The sequence below is a fragment of the Euprymna scolopes genome, chromosome 44 (genome assembly GCF_053919585.1).
Source record: "Euprymna scolopes isolate OS-2025 chromosome 44, ASM5391958v1, whole genome shotgun sequence".
NCBI lineage: Eukaryota > Metazoa > Mollusca > Cephalopoda > Sepiida > Sepiolidae > Euprymna > Euprymna scolopes.
Genome location: NC_136525.1, coordinates 7,761,759 through 7,782,638, shown reverse-complemented (window position 1 = coordinate 7,782,638; position 20,880 = coordinate 7,761,759). Strand labels below are relative to the sequence as shown.

Here is a 20,880-nt window from a genome sequence, read left to right as displayed (position 1 = left end):
AACCTTCCTTGCAGCAGCCTCGGCAATGCTCTCAATGTATCTATTCCAGTTCATATTCCCTGTAAACGTTAGGCCGAGGAGTTTAAAAGAAGTACTTTCAGGTAATGTGTTCTTGGCGTTCTTGTATGATTCTTTTAAACAGTAAAAAAAAAAAAAAAAAAAAAGAAAATGTTTGGTTCTTTACCAGAATTCAGCCTATATTAAAAATACAAAAATAAAGAAAAATCTGTGTGATGCATGTACCCATGACGGAACGAAAACATCACAGTCCAAAAATCATGCAACCTGATCAAGTACTGTTAAAAAAAAAAAAAAAAAAAAAATTTACTTATTATTTGCAAACTATTATCCTCATCTTCACAGTTGTTGTTTCGCTACTTTTCGGACAACTATTCCTCTGGCCTTCTTCAGGCGGTAAACTGCGATAGGATAGGAATGCCGAGTCTCATAACTGTATCTCCAGCAATTACTGCTTTCCATAGTTGTCGTCGTCTCAGCACGTTTTGGTCAACTCATCCTCTGGTCAGCTTTGGATAGGATTGAAACCGTTATATTCAGAGAATGCTCACCTGGAACCGTAGAGATTCAACACCTCTATCCATTGCGGATTTATGAGACCCAAAAAATCCACCCTTGATCGCCCTTTGTGCTCCATGGTTCAATGGATACAGGTATTGAATATCTACAGTTCCAGGTGGGCATTGTGTGAAGATAGCGGTTTCAATCCTACCCAAAACAGGCCAGAAGATTAATTGTCCAAAACGTGGAAAGGCAACAACAACTATGGAAGGCAGTAATTGCTGGGGATACAGTTACAAGACTCAGCATTCCTGATCTATTAATCACCTGAAAGATGAGGATAACAGTTCGCAAATAAATAAATAAAATATACAACTCATTCGTCTCAAGGCATTCTAATAAAAAATAAGGAAATCAAATTTTATAAGTATCCAAAGAGCGACTGTCTCGCTCGCCATTAAAAATAAAAAAGGTGAGTTAACAATAATTCATGTTGTAATGCCTACAGATACCCATTAATCGTTAAAAAAAAAAAATGTTTTCTTCATTTAAAAATAAAACTACTTGATCAATTTATGTGATTTTTGGAATATATTTTTGTTTTGTCATGGGTACGTACATTATACAGATTTTTCTTTTTTTTTTTTTTTTAATATGGGAGAATTCTGGACAAGAACCTAATTTTTTTATGCAGATAGGTCATAGCAATACTTTGTTTATGTTACAAACCAACTAAACAAACATGGTCACTTTCATCAGAATCAATATTTATGGAAATTTAAAAGCTTATGACTAATTTGAATAAAAAAAAAAAAAATTACAAGCCACAAAATTATTAGATAAAGCAAAAATTGTTCCGACTAATTTTCCAATTGTATTTTTAAAATAGCGGAGAAGACAGCCGCTCTTCTGTTACTTATCAAACAGTACTTCTGCAGTTTAATGCCCGTTTTTCTGTGAGTCTTGCTCGGCAATGCCGGAAACCGCCGGATAACACCGAGTGAGCAAAAAGAGATGCGAGCAAGCAGACGGTAAAAATTGGAAGAAAAAAAAGAAAAGTTTAAAAGGAGAAGAAAAGAAAGAGTAGAGTATCATTGCACTTCTTCAAGCAACAAGGTTTTGACAAGAAAAGAAATGAATAATTCCAGTATAAACACCCCCAACCTCCTCATATTAAGAACAGCTTTCGGAATAAACACCCCCAACCTCAAAAGCTGTTTTCAACATGGGGAGGTGAGGGGGGGGGGGTGTTTATACTACACTGGGGCAAGTTGTAAAAAAAAAAAAAAAATACCACAATAACTTTCCATACGCAAACAAAACAAAAAATATATTTGTTCACTAATTCAAAGGAACAAAAAAATCTCTTAACCCCCCCCCCCCCCCAAAAAAAAAGCCAGCTGCCATAAAAAAAAAATAAATAAAACAGTAAAATTTACTAAATTATTCCGGTAGTTTTTTTTTGTTTTTATTTTCTTTCATTTTTGTTCGTTTTTTTTTTCTTGACTTCTGTCACTCGGTATAATACAGGCGTTGCCTAACGAGATTCAAGGAAAAAACAGGCTTTAAACGGCAGAAGTACCAATAAAATTTGATTTTCTTTATAAAAATCAAACTATTTGATCATTTTACAAGATTTTTGGAATATGATACTTTTGTTTCATCACGGCTACTTACATAATACAGATTTTTGTTTTCCAATATACTGGAAATTCTGGACACGGACCGTGTCATGCTAAATACATCCCTTTCAAAAGCATTCAGTGATGGGCATGATGAATACATACATGCAGTCATCAAAATTATATACAAAAATAAAAAAAAACAAAACAAAACCCAACCAAATATCATATTCCAAAAATCATATAAATTGATCAAGTAGTTTTATTTTTAAATAAGAAAATCAAATTTGATGAGTATCTGAAGAGAGAGTGTCTCGCCTACCATTTTGAAAACAATCTTAAAAAAAGAGAAAATAACTCAACAACAATTCGAACTTACTAGATTTTTGTAAAAATACCTGCAAATTTCCATTAAATGTTTAAAAACTTATTGTTTATAAAAAATAAAATTACTTGAGCAATTTACGCAATTTTTGGAATATGATATTTCTGTTTCATTATGAGTATGTAGGCCATACAGACTTTTCTTTAATTTTTTTTTTTTTTAATATAGGGGAATATTCTGGACATGGACCGTGTCATGCTAAATACATTCCTTTCACAAGCATTCAGAGCTGATCGTGATGAGCATACACTCGGTCCTTAGAATTATATACAAAAAGAATAAAAAAATAAATAAAAATAAACAGCAAAAACAATAAAAAAAATAACAAAAAACAAGACGTGAATTTCACATGAATCTGATTTGTTGACTGTTATTGTTGCTCCAATTCAAACCCTTCATCTGCATCGTGATACGACTCCTCCGACTCTGACCCTGGGTCAGGGATTGGGTCCGTTACATGTGCCGGCAGCTCCTCCCTTTTCTCACGGGCAAGAGCGGCGATCTTCTTCCACTTCAACTTGTACTGCCGTTCTAAGTTCCGTGAGCGCCAGATTTTCACTGTGTGATCGTCACTCACTGTGACAAGCATTTCTCGATTTTTTGGGTGGAATGCGACAGAATTGACAACGTCTTTGTGTGGGAACTTGTGTAGGCATAGTCCGTAGTGCCGGTCCCATAGATACCCAAACTTATCCTCGGCCCCACTGTAAAAAAAAAAAAAAAAAAAAAAAAAAAAAAAATTAATTTAACGAAAAGCCATTCAATAAATCCAATAAACTCTATACTCTTATAAATTTGGGATTTTTTGCGTATTGATATTCGTATTAAAAACACCTTTTTTTTATTTATTTAAGTATTTATTTGCTTCCCTACGAAAGCAAATTAGACACAAGATTGTTTTTAATGTGTGGGGAAAAACCAGCTCCCCTAAAACAAGGGCACTTTGGCATTATCCAAAAAAAAAAAAAAAAATTGTCTCAGTATGAAGGGTTTCCCCTACATTGACCAAGGACCAATTAACCTAAATTTTAAATATTCATTTTAATTAATTCTCTATTAGATATTTTACATGATTTATACTTGCATAATATTTGCATAAAAAGGTTATAGTAAACCCAAACCTCTTTCTAGAAATATATATATATATATATATATATATATATATGCGTATATGTATATATATATATATGCGTATATGTATTTGTTTAAAAAATCTTGCCTACCAAACTCCCCTGCCAGTTTCTGATCTACAGACACGAAACTTAATATATAGAGTATTCAGCCCCATGCCGGGCAGCCTGCTAGTATAGCATACAAAAGCAGAGTACATAACTTACTAATACTCCTACCATTTTGAAGATGACAATATGTGTATATACCCTCCCTATTCACAAGCCTTTCTACAAACAAACTGTAACCAGTAAATCGAAAATGGACAAACAAATAAAGCAAAAAAAATAAAAATCCAGGGCGGCATTTTCTTCTTTTTCAACAAGTTTTTTTTTTTTTTTTTTTTTTTTTTTTTTAATTGTTATAATCGTTTCGCCACGGCTTAAAAGTCTCTCACCATTGTCCATCTTGCCTGGTGTACGCTTTTCTGATCTCACACTGGCCGCAGCCAGCCAATTCTTGCCTTTGCTTTACATGTCCATATTCTTGGACGTTCACTTTGTTTCTTCCACCTCACGCCGGTCGTCGTACCCAACGATTTCTCGCCTGTGTCTTTACACGTCTATTCTCTTCAATTTACAATTTGTTTTTCCCCCCGAGCACGTGCTGTTCCTTTTTTTCTTCTTTTCACACACACTTTCTTACTTGCATATGCAGTTTTTCGACTACTACTGCTAATCTCTTCGCATGCTGACCATCCTTTGCTGCTGCTGCTGTTATTTTCCACCGCGCTCATACACCCAGTTACACAACTAACTAATATATATATATATAGGATGAAACCCTAGTGTCTGTAGGTATTTAATTATTATAGTAGAAAATATTTATATATATATAAAAGATAAAGAGAGTCGCAAATCTGATAGGCCCTAAACTGGCATCAAAACTTCAGCCTCTGTCCCATCGTCGAAACGTTGCATCCCTCTGCCTGTTCTACAAGTATTATAATGGTGAATGCTCTGAAGAACTGCAAGCACTTGTGCCCCCACGACGTGAACACCCTCGACAGACCCGACAAGCTGCAAAATCCCACCCCCACACTGTAGAGATCCCTAGATGTAAAAGATCTTTCTACTCCAGTAGTTTCTTCCCCAGAACTGCTAGACTTTGAAATTCCATTCCGGGTCACTGCTTCCCCAACTGTACTGACATGCATAAGTTCAAGTGCAACGTGAACCAACATCTCGCTGCCCTAATCCCTACATAGTACCCCAGTAGATGTTTCCCCTGATAGTAGCACCCTACACCAAAGTGGCAATGTGCCTTGTTTGGGGTGAAAATGTAATAAAAAAAAAAAAAAAAATACATATATATATATATATATATATATATTTATATATATATATTTATATATATATATAGCTTAATGCGTAAGAGGAAAAGAGAGAGTTCAATTCCACAAGAGGAGACTTATCTGGATAATGCCAAGCTCAACAATTATTATTGGAGTTTATACAATAGGACAACAAGAGTATGAAACGAAGACACAAAACTTTATATTGGTAGATATAGAATGGATCATTTATTTAATAATGGAATACAAGCAAAATTTGGAGGATAGAAGGGACTCTTTATGCCAGGTCATTTCGAAGCCTAATGCTTCTCATCAGAAGAGTAGAGAAGGTGCTAGGTAGCATGGGGAAGATGTGGCGTCTAGCGTAGGGTTCATTAGGGACGAAAAAGATTAAGAGGAATTATAGAATGTTGGGGGAAGCTTTATTGAATTCTAAATAAATAAAGGAGAAGCTTGTTATATATAGTATGATATATAAGATTGTATATGGTCTTTAACATAGTGTTGAGTTTAAGGGGTATATGTTTTAGGGTTAAATTGGGGGTGTATTGTTGCTGCGTGGTAATTTTATTTTAATGGTTCAAAACTCAACATGATTTTAGGAATATGGCATCTTTGAATTAAATCAAATTGTTGCTTGATTACTCACCGACAATAACAGGTGTAGACGAGTATGCGTTTGTTGTAAAACGCATGTATGCTGCATGTGCGGTCTCTTGTTCAACATTTGACGACGGTTATGAAAATATTATACTGCTATATTACTATAGTATTATGTGACCAAAATTTTTTGAGGCCACAACTTTGGTACCTATCTAGTATTTTTTTTTTTTTTTTTTTACATAGACGTCACCACTTATCAAGGCCGATAGGCCACTCAAGGATAAGGGTTAAAGAGTGTAGAGTAGTCAAAAGGACAATATAGTAATTGATAGTAATGGAAGTTCGGTAAATTTGTTAACTTAAGTGGAACAGCTCATCAGAAACTTGTTCACGTTGGACTTGAAGACAACCATATTATAGAAAGCTGGAAAGCAGGAAAATGGAAGACAATTCCACAGGTGTGCAGTTCTAAGAAAGACGCTTTGATCATGGAATCTATGTTTAGGTTTAGGTACAGATAAAGAGTGGGGAAAATTATTGATAATGTTTTCAGCTAGTCTAGTGTTTCTTGTGAAAGTTTTGCGAGGGGGGACCATAGATTGAAGCTCAGTTGAACACTTTCCATGAAAATAACGATAAAGCAGAGACAAACTCGCAACATCTCTTCTGTGAGATAGAGGTTGCAGCGAAGAGAAAAGGACATCTCTCACTAAGCCACGAAGTCTATTTTGAACCCTATCAAGGCAGGACAAGTCTTTTCTAGCAGCTCCTGCTCATATGTGGCAACAGTATTCCATCCTTGGACGTATCTGGCTCTTGTATAGATAGAGAATTGCATCAGCAGTGAAATATCTACTGGATCGATAGAAGGATCCGACCATTTTTCCAGAGGCCTTAGCAACAGATTTGATGTACGTATTCCATTTAAGATCAGGAGTAAAGGTCAAGCCCAGAAGCCTGTCAAAACTTGAGGCCTCCCCAAGACGAGAGCCATTCATTTTAATTGATGCCAGATGGGGATCAGGACGTTGATGATGTAAAGATAGAATACAAACATCTTTTACTTTTTTGGCAATGATATCATAAAAATGCAGGGAGATACAAGAGGTATTCCAAAAGTAATGACTCCTCTTTTTTTTTATTCTGCCTGGATGGATCAGATTGCACTGTTATGATGACTGAACTTATGCATTCATGACCTGAAAGTTTCATCTTTGATTTCAGATATTGACGGTGTGAGACTATAAAAAAGCAACCTGTCATGGACGCACGTCAGAAGCAGAGATATGTCATTGAATTCCTAGCAAAAGTGTGGTGACTATGTGAATGGTATCACTTCCATCTTCATAGCTCTTTTACTTAAGAAAATTACTTCTGTACCAACCCTCATACTTTTTCGTATCTGCATCACTCTTCGCCTTGCAACAAATTCATTAGATTTCGTGTTTTTCGCAATTCTACTAAAAAGCCCTTTTGCTACAATTATAAAAATATATAGGAATACGTTTTTGTATAAACATAGGACTACTTTTTTTGCATAAAAAATGTATGGGACTACTTTTTTGCATAAAAAATGTATGGGACTACTTTTTTTGCATAAAAAATGTATGGGACTACTTTTTTTGCATAAAAAATGTATGGGACTACTTTTTTTGCATAAAAAATGTATGGGACTACTTTTTTTGCATAAAAAATGTATGGGACTACTTTTTTGCATAAAAAATGTATGGGACTACTTTTTTGCATAAAAAATGTATGGGACTACTTTTTTGTATAAAAAATGTATGGGACTACTTTTTTGCATAAAAAATGTATGGGACTACTTTTTTGTATAAAAAAATGTATGGGACTACTTTTTTGCATAAAAAATGTATGGGACTACTTTTTTGTATAAAAAAATGTATGGGACTACTTTTTTGTATAAAAAATGTATGGGACTACTTTTTTGCATAAAAAATGTATGGGACTACTTTTTTGTATAAAAAATGTATGAGACTACTTTTTTGCATAAATATGTATGGGACTACGTTTTTGTATAAAAAATGTATGGGACTACGTTTTTGTATAAAAAATGTATGGGACTACTTTTTTGTATAAAAAATGTATGGGACTACTTTTTTGTATAAAAAATGTATGGGACTACTTTTTTGTATAAAAAATGTATGGGACTACTTTTTTGCATAAAAAATGTATGGAACTACTTTTTTGTATAAAAAATGTATGGAACTACTTTTTTGTATAAAAAAATGTATGGGACTACTTTTTTGTATAAAAAAATGTATGGGACTACTTTTTTGCATAAATATGTATGGGACTACTTTTTTGCATAAATATGTATGGGACTACTTTTTTGCATAAATATGTATGGGACTACTTTTTTGCATAAATATGTATGGGACTACGTTTTTGTATAAAAAATGTATTGAACTACTTTTTTGTATAAAAAATGTATGGAACTACTTTTTTGCATAAAAAATGTATGGGACTACGTTTTTGCATAAAAAATGTATGGAACTACTTTTTTGCATAAATATGTATGGGACTACGTTTTTGTATAAAAAATGTATGGGACTACTTTTTTGTATAAAAAATGTATAGAACTACTTTTTTGCATAAATATGTATGGGACTACTTTTTTGTATAAAAAATGTATGGGACTACTTTTTTGTATAAAAAATGTATGGGACTACTTTTTTGTATAAAAAATGTATAGAACTACTTTTTTGCATAAATATGTATGGGACTACGTTTTTGTATAAAAAATGTATGGGACTACGTCTTTGTATAAAAAATGTATGGGACTACTTTTTTGTATAAAAAATGTATAGAACTACTTTTTTGCATAAAAAATTATGGGACTACTTTTTTCATAAAAAATCATGGGACTACTTTTTGGTATTGGTATTATTACTCACCTTGCAACGAATTCATCACAGACATCCAGAAAAATGAAAAAGCATTCGTCATTTGGTGTATAAGCCTTGTGGGAACGATGCATAGTTCCGACCTCTTTCATGCGTAATAAGTCTATGACATGAATATCAATTTCCTGAGCAATCGGCGGAGGGTAGAGCGGGTTCTCAATGTAGTAGTTCTCTGGCCACGGACGACTATTCACATATAAATACCTGTGCAAGGAATCCAAGGGATCGAGAAAGAAAAAGGAAAGTTTCATTCAGTATAATAAATCAGCTTTGTGCAAATAATAATGGCTGCAAGATTGTTGATAACAGGACTGTTGCGAATATTACAGCGCAGCGAATTAAAATCTGAACTGTACGAAATAAAAAGCGTCTGGCATGCGAATGTCATAGCTATGAGGTGCCTTCAATAATTTTTCAGACTTTTCTCATATTTTTTTGCACTATCCAGAAAAATATTAGCTTTATCGAAACACACTTTTTTGATTAAATATAAGTCCCATTCTGCGGAATTTCCACGGGTCACGCTAGTCATAAAAATTATCTTTAAATTATAACATATTAAAAGCTCAACATACGAGGTGCCCTCAATAAGTTTCCAGACTTTTTTTCATCTGGGCACTTTTTATTGATAGTGCACACATGAAACTCTTGTCCCCTTCAAAGTAATCTCCTCCAGCTGCAATACACTTGTTGTACCGTTCCAACAACTTCTGGAAGGCCATATGGAAATCCTCTTGTGTGAGCGTGTCAGTGACCCTCGTCACAGCCTCTTTCATCTCAATTGTCTCATAATGACAGCCTCTAAGATTTTTGAGCTTAGGAAATAAATAAAAGTCACAGGGAGCAAGGTCTGGATGATAGGGAGGGTGAGGAACCGCTTTGATGTTCATGTTAATCAAATAGTCCGATCTTCTCTGAGCACCATTGGGACAAACTTTGCGCAAATCTTCCGCACCTTCAATTCCTCACAAATAATTGTATGTACAGTTCCTACACAATCAACTCTGTTTTTTTTTTTACTTCCTTACTCCTCCCACAATCCCTTACAGACTTCCTGCCTTCCTTGAATCTCTTATGTCACTCAAAAACTGATGCTTGATTCATGCAAGATGGTCCAAAAGCAGTCTGAAGCATTCCATACATTTCTGTCACATTTTTTCCAAGTTTAAAACATAATTTTATTGCATATCGTTCTTCTAAAGTGTCCTCACGTCATGATTGCATTTTTGAAATTCACAAGTTCTGACAATCAGGATTTAGTGGGGTGTATTCCAATTCCTGGACTATAGGGAGGATGAGGAACTGTCTTGATGTCCATCCTGATCAAATAGTTTGTGACAAGAATGAAGCACCCTTGAGACAAACTTCGCACAAATCTTTCACATTTTCAGTTCCTCACGAATAATTGCATGTGCAGTTCCCACACTGATATCAAACTACGCATTTATTGTCTTTGTAGACACACAATCGTTCTTATCAATCAAATTCTTTATTTGGCCAATCAACTCTGGTGTTCTGACTTCCGTACCCTCCATTCCCTCTCATCATCCCTCACAGGCTCCCTGCCTTCCTTGAATCTCTTATGCCACTCAAAAACTGATGCCCAGTTCATGCAAGATGGCCCAAAAACAATCTCAAGCATTCCATACGTTTCTGTCACATTTTTCCAAGTTTAAAACATAATTTTATTGTATATTGTTCTTCTAAAGTGTCCTCACGTCCAGATTGCATTTTTTGAAATTCATCTGTTGCAAAAATGCAATAAAATTATGTTTTAAACTTGGAAAAAATGTGACAGAAACGTACGGGATGCTTCAAACTGTTTTTGAACCATCCTGCATGAATCGAGCATCCACTTTTGAGTGGCATAAAAGATTCAAGGAAGGCAAGGAGCTTGTGAGGAATGATGGGAGGTGTGGAAGGAGTAAGAAAGTCAGAACACCAGAGTTGATTGGCCAAATAAAGAATTTCATGGATAAGGACCATCGTGTGTTTATAGAGACAATAAGTGCACAGTTTGATGTCAGTGTGGGAACTGTACACACAATTATTGTGAGATGCAGAAGATTTGCCCAAAGATTGTTGCAAGGGTGCTCACAGAAGCCCAGAAAGATGTTGTCACAGGCATTTAAACAGTTCTTCCCCCTCCTCATAGTTCCGCCCTTGCTTCTTCTGACTTTTGTTTATTCCCTAAGCTCAAGGAAAACAGAGGCTATCGTTATGAGACAATTAAGAAGATGGTTATGGGGAAAATAGAAACGGACATAGACACAACCTACCTGTGAAGCGCCTACGTTTCTGCCTGTCATGCGCGCTGGACAGGAAAAAGAAAAAACAAGATGGCGGCTGTGATATTTAACAGAAACGGTCTTGTGTAATCTCGCAAGATTCACGTGGATGAATTTAATATAAAGTAGGTCACTTGGAGGGGTTGGGGAGCTTTGGCTGCTCAGATGCTAAACAGGGGACGTTACAAGACATTGTATTGGGATGAGTGAAGGAGGTTCCAGAGGATGTTACAAGACATAGCATTGGGATGAGTGAAGGAGGTTCCAGGGGACGTTACAAGACGTTGCATTGGGATGAGTGAAGGAGGTTCCAGGGGACGTTACAAGACGTTGCATTGGGATGAGTGAAGGAGGTTCCAGGGGACGTTACAAGACATAGCATTGGGATGAGTGAAGGACTTCCAGGGGACGTTACAAGACATTGCATTGGGATGAGTAAAGGACTTCCAGGGGACGTTACAAGACATTGCATTGGGATGAGTGAAGGACTTCCAGGGGACGTTACAAGACATTGCATTGGGATGAGTGAAGGAGGTTCCAGGGGACGTTAAAAGACATAGCATTGGGATGAGTGAAGGAGGTTCCAGGGGACGTTACAAGACATTGCATTGGGATGAGTGAAGGAGGTTCCAGGGGACGTTACAAGACATAGCATTGGGATGAGTGAAGGACTTCCAGGGGAGGTTACAAGACATTGCATTGGGATGAGTGAAGGAGGTTCCAGGGGACGTTACAAGACATAGCATTGGGATGAGTGAAGGACTTCCAGGGGACGTTACAAGACATTGCATTGGGATGAGTGAAGGAGGTTCTAGGGGACGTTACAAGACGTTGCATTGGGATGAGTAAAGGAGGTTCCAGGGGACGTTACAAGACATAGCATTGGGATGAGTGAAGGACTTCCAGGGGACGTTACAAGACATTGCATTGGGATGAGTGAAGGAGGTTCCAGGGGACGTTACAAGACATAGCATTGGGATGAGTGAAGGACTTCCAGGGGACGTTACAAGACGTTGCATTGGGATGAGTGAAGGAGGTTCTAGGGGACGTTACAAGACATAGCATTGGGATGAGTGAAGGACTTCCAGGGGACGTTACAAGACATTGCATTGGGATGAGTGAAGGACTTCCAGGGGACGTTTCAAGACATTGCATTGGGATGAGTGAAGGACTTTGAGGGGACGTTACAAGACATTGCATTGGGATGAGTGAAGGAGGTTCCAGGGGACGTTACAAGACATAGCATTGGGATGAGTGAAGGACTTCCAGGGGACGTTACAAGACACTGCATTGGGATGAGTGAAGGAGGTTCCAGGGGACGTTACAAGACATTGCATTGGGATGAGTGAAGGAGGTTCCAGGGGACGTTACAAGACATAGCATTGGGATGAGTGAAGGACTTCCAGGGGACGTTACAAGACATTGCATTGGGATGAGTGAAGGAGGTTCCAGGGGATGTTACAGACATAGCATTGGGATGAGTGAAGGAGGTTCCAGGGGACGTTACAAGACATAGCATTGGGATGAGTGAAGGAGGTTCCAGGGGACGTTACAAGACATAGCATTGGGATGAGTGAAGGAGGTTCCAGGGGACGTTACAAGACATAGCATTGGGATGAGTGAAGGAGGTTCCAGGGGACGTTACAAGACATTGCATTGGGATGAGTGAAGGAGGTTCCAGGGGACGTTACAAGACATAGCATTGGGATGAGTGAAGGACTTCCAGGGGACGTTACAAGACATTGTATTGGGATGAGTGAAGGACTTCCAGGGGACGTTACAAAACATAGCATTGGGATGAGTGAAGGAGGTTCTAGGGGACGTTACAAGACATTGCATTGGGATGAGTGAAGGAGGTTCCAGGGGACGTTACAAGACATTGCATTGGGATGAGTGAAGGAGGTTCTAGGGGACGTTACAAGACGTGTCATTGGGATGAGTGAAGGAGGTTCCAGGGGACGTTACAAGACATTGCATTGGGATGAGTGAAGGAGGTTCCAGGGGACGTTACAAGACATTGCATTGGGATGAGTAAAGGAGGTTCCTGGGGACGTTACAAGACATTGCATTGGGATGAGTGAAGGAGGTTCCAGAGGATGTTACAAGACATAGCATTGGGATGAGTGAAGGAGGTTCTAGGGGACGTTACAAAACATAGCATTGGGATGAGTGAAGGAGGTTCTAGGGGACATTACAAGACATTGCATTGGGATGAGTGAAGGACTTCCAGGGGACGTTACAAAAAATAGCATTGGGATGAGTGAAGGAGGTTCTAGGGGATGTTACAAGACATTGCATTGGGATGAGTGAAGGAGGTTTCAGGGGACGTTACAAGACATTGCATTGGGATGAGTGAAGGAGGTTCCAGAGGATGTTACAAGACATTGCATTGGGATGAGTGAAGGAGGTTCCAGGGGACGTTACAAAACATAGCATTGGGATGAGTGAAGGAGGTTCTAGGGGACGTTACAAGACGTTGCATTGGGATGAGTGAAGGAGGTTCCAGAGGACGTTACAAGACATTGCATTGGGATGAGTGAAGGAGGTTCCAGGGGACGTTACAAGACATTGCATTGGGATGAGTGAAGGACTTCCAGGGGACGTTACAAGACATTGCATTGGGATGAGTGAAGGAGGTTCTAGGGGACGTTACAAAACGTTGCATTGGGATGAGTGAAGGAGGTTCCAGAGGACGTTACAAGACGTTGCATTGGGATGAGTGAAGGAGGTTCCAGGGGACGTTACAAGACATAGCATTGGGATGAGTGAAGGAGGTTCCAGGGGACGTTACAAGACATTGCATTGGGATGAGTGAAGGACTTCCAGGGGACGTTACAAGACATTGCATTGGGATGAGTGAAGGACTTCCAGGGGACGTTACAAGACATTGCATTGGGATGAGTGAAGGAGGTTCCAGGGGACGTTACAAGACATAGCATTGGGATGAGTGAAGGACTTCCAGGGGACGTTACAAGACATTGCATTGGGATGAGTGAAGGAGGTTCTAGGGGACGTTACAAGACATTGCATTGGGATGAGTGAAGGACTTCCAGGGGACGTTACAAGACATTGCATTGGGATGAGTGAAGGAGGTTCTAGGGGACGTTACAAGACATTGCATTGGGATGAGTGAAGGACTTCCAGGGGACGTTACAAGACATTGCATTGGGATGAGTGAAGGACTTCCAGGGGACGTTACAAAACATTGCATTGGGATGAGTGAAGGAGGTTCCAGGGGACGTTACAAGACGTTGCATTGGGATGAGTGAAGGACTTCCAGGGGACGTTACAAGACATTGCATTGGGATGAGTGAAGGACTTCCAGGGGACGTTACAAGACATTGCATTGGGATGAGTGAAGGACTTCCAGGGGACGTTACAAGACATTGCATTGCGATGAGTGAAGGACTTCCAGGGGACGTTACAAGACGTTGCATTGGGATGAGTGAAGGACTTCCAGGGGACGTTACAAGACATTGCATTGGGATGAGTGAAGGACTTCCAAGGGACGTTACAAGACGTTGCATTGGGATGAGTGAAGGACTTCCAGGGGACATTACAAAACATTGCATTGGGATGAGTGAAGGAGGTTCCAGGGGACGTTACAAGACGTTGCATTGGGATGAGTGAAGGACTTCCAGGGGACGTTACAAGACATTGCATTGGGATGAGTGAAGGACTTCTAGGGGACATTACTAAACATTGCATTGGGATGAGTGAAGGAGGTTCCAGGGGACGTTACAAGACGTTGCATTGGGATGAGTGAAGGAGGTTCTAGGGGACGTTACAAAACATTGCATTGGGATGAGTGATGGAAGTTCCAGGGGACGTTACAAGACATAGCATTGGGATGAGTGAAGGAGGTTCCAGGGGACGTTACAAAACATTGCATTGGGATGAGTGAAGGAGGTTCCAGGGGACGTTACAAAACATTGCATTAGGATGAGTGAAGGAGGTTCTAGGGGACGTTACAAGACGTTGCATTGGGATGAGTGAAGGAGGTTCCAGGGGACGTTACAAGACGTTGCATTGGGATGAGTGAAGGAGGTTCCAGGGGACGTTACAAGACATAGCATTGGGATGAGTGAAGGAGGTTCCAGGGGACGTTACAAGACGTTGCATTGGGATGAGTGAAGGACTTCCAGGGGACGTTACAAGACATTGCATTGGGATGAGTGAAGGAGGTTCTAGGGGACGTTACAAGACATTGCATTGGGATGAGTGAAGGAGGTTCCAGGGGACGTTACAAGACGTTGCATTGGGATGAGTGAAGGAGGTTCTAGGGGACGTTACAAGACATAGCATTGGGATGAGTGAAGGACTTCCAGGGGACGTTACAAGACATTGCATTGGGATGAGTGAAGGAGGTTCTAGGGGACGTTACAAGACATTGCATTGGGATGAGTGAAGGAGGTTCTAGGGGACGTTACAAGACGTTGCATTGGGATGAGTGAAGGAGGTTCCAGTTCAACATGACATGCTCACACAAGAAGACTTCTATGGGGTCCTCCCGAAATTGTTGAAACTGTACAAGATTACTTCGAAGGAGGCTAGAGTTTCATGTGTGTACTATCAATAAAAATGCTTGTATGAAAAAAGTCTTACTAAAGACACCTTGTATAAAGGAAAGTTGTGTGTGTGTGTGTGTGTGTGTGTGCATTTAGCAAGCGATTGGGTTGAAGGGAGGTATAGAGGTAGAAGCTTTAATAGAAATTGGTTACACTTTTGCACCAGACATTGCCATGTAGCCCTGCTGGTAAAAAATGAAACAACAAAAATGAAAATATAAAAAAATAAACAAACAAATAAAAACAAAAAAATCAAATAAAAACAAAAAATAAAATTTAAAAAAAAAAACAAAACAAAAAATATAAAAAGACAAACAAAAAACAAAAAACAAAATAAAAAAAGCAAAGCAAAAACCAAAAAAATAAAAATAAAAAATGAAATAAAACTAAAAAATAAAACAAAAAAATAAAAACAAAATATAAAAGACAAAAAAATATAAAAACAAAAATAAAAAAAACAAAATAATAAAACAAAAGCAAAAAAAAAATTAAATAATAAAACAAAAAATATAAAAAACATAAAAGTAAAAACAAAACAAAAAAAATACATAAAAACAAAAAATGAAAATAGAATAAAACTTTTAAATAAAATAAAACAAAAAAAAAAATAAAAATAAAAAAGAAAATACTTTTCATTACCTATGATCCGGAGATAAGCACATTCCAATTATATGCCCATCAAGTTCTATAAGATGATCGACCTCGTCGAATTTCAGCGGTGAGCCTGGCTGGCTATCTTCGACGTTCGGCATGAGCCTTACTCCTTCCCCAGTTTCTTCAACGTTCTCGTACCGCATCGCCTCCAACGACTGAACCTTTTTGATCCCAATCTGGTGTGGCGTATACGTCTTTGAGCCCGTTGTGAAAATGAGATATTTGTCCTGGAATTTCGACAAAGATTTCAAACCAATCCCGTTGCCCTGCACGAGGCCATCTGCTGCCTGCAAATCGGTCGTCATAGATTCCGATGATTTGGGAGGACCTGATTGTACACCACTTGCATCTGATTTAGCTTCCGTGTCCCGATGGGGCACTTCAGGCTGACTGGAGTTCGTGCGGAAACTGCAGCAGCAACTGTATGAAGACAGTGCCACTTCGATATTATCCTTCTGACACGAGTTTTGCGAATAGGCATCTGTTGTTTCATCATGAGAGCTATTTCGAGCAGCGCAGAGACATTTTAAGTTCGGAACGTTCTCCTTGCCCGCTCGTAAATCTTCACACAACGTCACTTGCTCACTGCTGTCCAAGCCCTCATGCCACGTTACCTCAGCCTTCCGGTAATCCTCATTGTATTCAATTGTCCCATTGAGCTGTTCCTCAGAGTCATCACCTTCGACCTCCAGCATCCTGCTCTGTAATCGTCCATTCTCCATAACGGGGAGACACTGCAACGTCTTACAGCTCCGCTGATATGCATCACTATTATTTGCAGCCACAGCTTGCTGCGCTTTTTTATCTGCCCGTCGCTTTAAACAGTTCGGACAGTTGTGAGCCCTCGTGCACGAAGTCACCGGCACGGGGCTCTTTTGCCTGTGATTTCGGGCAGATGGACTACTCCTTGCTTCACTGCTACCAATAGTGCTCGGCGTTTTAACATTAAATCCACTGGACGCGGTTGTAATGTTCGCAGATTCTGTTTCCCTTTTTAAACTTCCTTCTTCATCGGTCACACAGTTCGCAATCATTATGGCCCGTATGGAACTTGCGTTGAAATTGCTGAACCGATAGAGACGCATAACGACAGACTCGTGCTCAGAGTCTGTAGCCTGAAATGCCTACAAAAAAAAAAGAAAAATATAATTCTTCATTAGCAAGGACAACTAAAACGAAGCCCCACCCCCCAATTTAACAGTTAAAATTGATGCAATTCTCTAATGATTATGATATTAGGTACAATATAATAATCATTAGATGACCTGGCTACCAACTTTTGCCAACCTTTCTGATCTTCTTCCTTCCTACTTAGGGCCAGCCTTGTCCACTCTCAAATGGTGTTCTCCCATCTCTTCCTTTGTCTGCACCCCCCCCTCCCTGCTCCGTACAGTTCATTCAAGGGCATAGTTAGGAAGGACCAAGGGTGGAGGTCCAAACTTTTGTAGCAAAAATTTTCCAAAATATGTTTCATTTGTTTTGTTTCAGTAAAATTTGGTTTCATTCATTTTTGATTGCAACTTTTTGATTGTAACTATGGCAACTTTTGATTGTAACTATGGCAACTTTTGATTGTAACTATGGCAACTTTTGATTGTAACTATGGCAACTTTTGATTGTAACTATGGCAACTTTTGATTGTAACTATGGCAACTTAAAAATTGCAATTAATGTTCATTGAATGTTCTTATAAACATGAAATTTAAATATTCTGATTTATGAAATTTTTTATAAAATTACTCCGTCAAATTATTCGACCTGATTAATAAACGCAATTTTTGGGTTGCCTTAATTATAACTTTTCATGTTTCTTGGGGGTTTTTTTTTTTGGTACTGTTTGCCACATTCTGGTTGTAATTAACTATGAAGCAAAATGACAAATCAACAAAACAAATAGGAAAAGTTTCGTTTCATTTTCATACAAAAAAAAAAAAAAAAATGAAAATTAGTAAATATTTGGAACGAAACAAATCCAATCCCGCATGTAGGTAAACTTTTAAATGTTATTGTGAAATGGCAGGCAAAAATCAATTTGCAAGCAGTGAATACTCCCTCCCTTCATTAGCAGGCAAATTATTTACAACAAGGCAAACACCTGCCTGCTTGCCTGCCTTACTGAAGCTTTAAATTAGGGAAATAAATTTCAGTCGACTGAATATACAAAAAAAAAAAAAAAAAAAACCTACATATGTTTGAAAAATATATTAACAAAAAAGTTATAAAAATATATAAAAATACAAACTTTTTATCAATTGCTTTTTTTTTTTAATCGCATATCTTTTTAAATAACTGTTTAATTAAGTTAATATGTTTATATATAAAAGATATTTGATTAAAGAATAAAAAAAAAAATAATTGATAAAAAGTTTACATATTTCTACATATTTTTATTATAAGGGGGGTGAAAAAAAAAATAAACAAAAAATATATTTGAAAATTGTATCAATTCTGTGCTGCCATACTTCAATTGAGAGACACAGGTGCCAACTTCCGGTGTATTTAAAAGTTAGTGTCGCCTTTTCTGCATTATTACCTATATATATATATATATATATATCTGTAGAAATATATTTTCTAATAATATATACCAATCCTCAATGTAATTACAGAGCAATATAGAGAATAAATGACAAAAAGTTATATTCCAAAATTCATGATGTTGACCATCTTATAATTTATTCCTTTAATTCAGTTGACTTATACTGTCAAGAATTGCATAAGTCAACTGAATTTAAGGAATAAATTATAAGATGGTCAACATCATGAGTTTTGGAATATAACTGTCATTTATTCTCTCTCTCTTTCTCTCTATATATATATTTCCTTATAATATATACCAATCCTTATTTAAAAAGCTCAATGTAATTACAGAGCAATATAGTGAATAAATGACAAAAAGTTATATTCCAAAATTCATGATGTTGACCATCTTATTATTTATTCCTTTAATTCAGTTGACTTATACAATTCTTGACAGTATCTGTTTTGTAGCGCAAAATCAATCACTTAATTATTATTTCAATCAGTGAATCTATTATGCCCTTAACTCATCAGAAGAAATAGCAACTATCAATCCGTCAAAAGGAATTGAAATGTGATTTGACATGGTAAAAATCCAAAAATTGGAATATTATAAATAAGAGATATATATATATATATCTTATTTATATCTTATATATAATATTCCGAATTTTATTATGTTTATATAATTGAGAATTCGGTAATCGTTCATATACCAATAAATTTTAAGTCAGTATGAAGTGACTTAATTTTTAATCTTCAAAATTACCAGTTTTTTTTTAATCGAACATTCATATATTATTTTCACAAAAACAAGACAACAAAAGTTGGATTGATAGCAACAAGTAGTGTATTTTCATTGTTCGTTACAAATGTTTCGCGACCATTCGGACAATTTCAAACCTTATATCGTTTGAAAATATTCACAAGAGCGGCCTGCCTCTCTTCAGACTATGAGAAAAAACACTTTTTTAATAAACAATATGGAATCAATTTCCCTTTTAAGGAAAACTACTTGTTGCTATCAATCCAACCTTTGTTGTCTTGATTTTGTGAAAACAAAAAATATATATATAAATATATCCATATTATTTTTACGCAGATCAAAAAAATACCAACTTTGTGGGTAATTGTTTGTACTTATCATGCCGCTTGGCATTGTCCAAGCGTAAAAAATGTTTAAATATGATATGAACAGCTTTCGGAATAAACACCCCCAACCTCCCCATGTTAAGAATGGCTTTTGGAATAAACACCCCCTCCAACTTCCCCAGGTTAAGAACGGCTTTCAGGTTAGACCCCCCCCCCCCAACCTCCCCATGTTAAGAACAGCTTTCAGAATAAACACCCCCTCCAACTTCCCCATGTTAAGAACGGCTCTCAGGTTACCCCCCCCCAACCTCCCCACGTTAAGAATGGCTTTCGGAATAAACACCCCCTCCAACTTCCCCATGTTAAGAACGGCTTTCAGGTTAGACCCCCCCCCAACCTCCCCATGTTAAGAACGGCTTTCGGAATAAACACCCCCTCCAACTTCCCCATGTTAAGAACGGCTTATAATTATCTTGTAATTTCATGACATTGTTCCCTCCCCTGTTTCTTATAAACAAATATGGCCGGCACGTTACATTACCATACAAAAAATGCGGAAAAAATATGTTTGCAATATTGTGAAAACTAGTTGTCTGCCCCAATTTTAAATGTGATATTCGTTTTCAGCACATCCAAAAATCCCTAGAAGTTTATAAAAAGTTGTGTGTTGGTCTACCAAAAATATGACTTGGATGCCATTAGAATCGAAACCAAAACATACAACTTTCCAGCTTCATTCCTTGGCATCTGAGTTATGCATATATATATATATATATATATATATATATATATATATATAGTTAAAAAAACAAAGTTGTTTGACTTAAGAATGCAGATTTGTGCATGGAAACAGGTTTAGTCAGATTTTCCTGCCAACGTCAACTGTTTTGTTTTTAATTTTGATCTAAATACCCTATATATCAAATTTCAACTCTGTAGGCCAAATATTCAGAGGAGTTTGGTAGAGACTTTCGCACTGAAAAGGCCATATTACACTATTTATTACATACAAATAATAGTTATCTACGTATTCCTCGTATTTTTAAGATGATTATATACCAAAATTATGAAACTTGATATGGTGGAAAATTATTTATTAAAGAAAATAGAAAATAGAATTTGAAGAAAATGTTCATATTTGCTTATGTAAGACACAGGAGAGTTCCAAGTGGAGGTAATTTTCAGTTTTGATTTATTTTATAAAAACAAGGTGACCGCAATTTTTCATCTGCTAACACGAT

General features: G+C 37.3%; 1 protein-coding gene across 3 annotated transcripts in view; it reads right to left on the bottom strand.

Annotated features, from left to right (window-relative positions):
* Positions 1-20,880, bottom strand: part of LOC145268676 (F-box/WD repeat-containing protein 5-like) — an 85,054-nt gene that overhangs the window by 28,886 nt on the left and 35,288 nt on the right. For 2 of the 3 annotated variants that reach the window (XM_080124169.1, XM_080124172.1), the window contains exons 5-7: positions 16,013-17,151; positions 8,509-8,721; positions 2,866-3,230 (exon numbers count right to left, since the gene is read on the bottom strand). In XM_080124169.1, the coding sequence (XP_079980295.1) occupies positions 2,897-3,230; positions 8,509-8,721; positions 16,013-17,151 (1,686 nt within the window). In that variant the 3' untranslated portion in view covers positions 2,866-2,896. Of the gene's footprint in view, positions 1-2,865; positions 3,231-8,508; positions 8,722-16,012; positions 17,152-20,880 lie in introns of those variants that run through there. The other variant, XM_080124170.1, reaches the window with a different exon arrangement.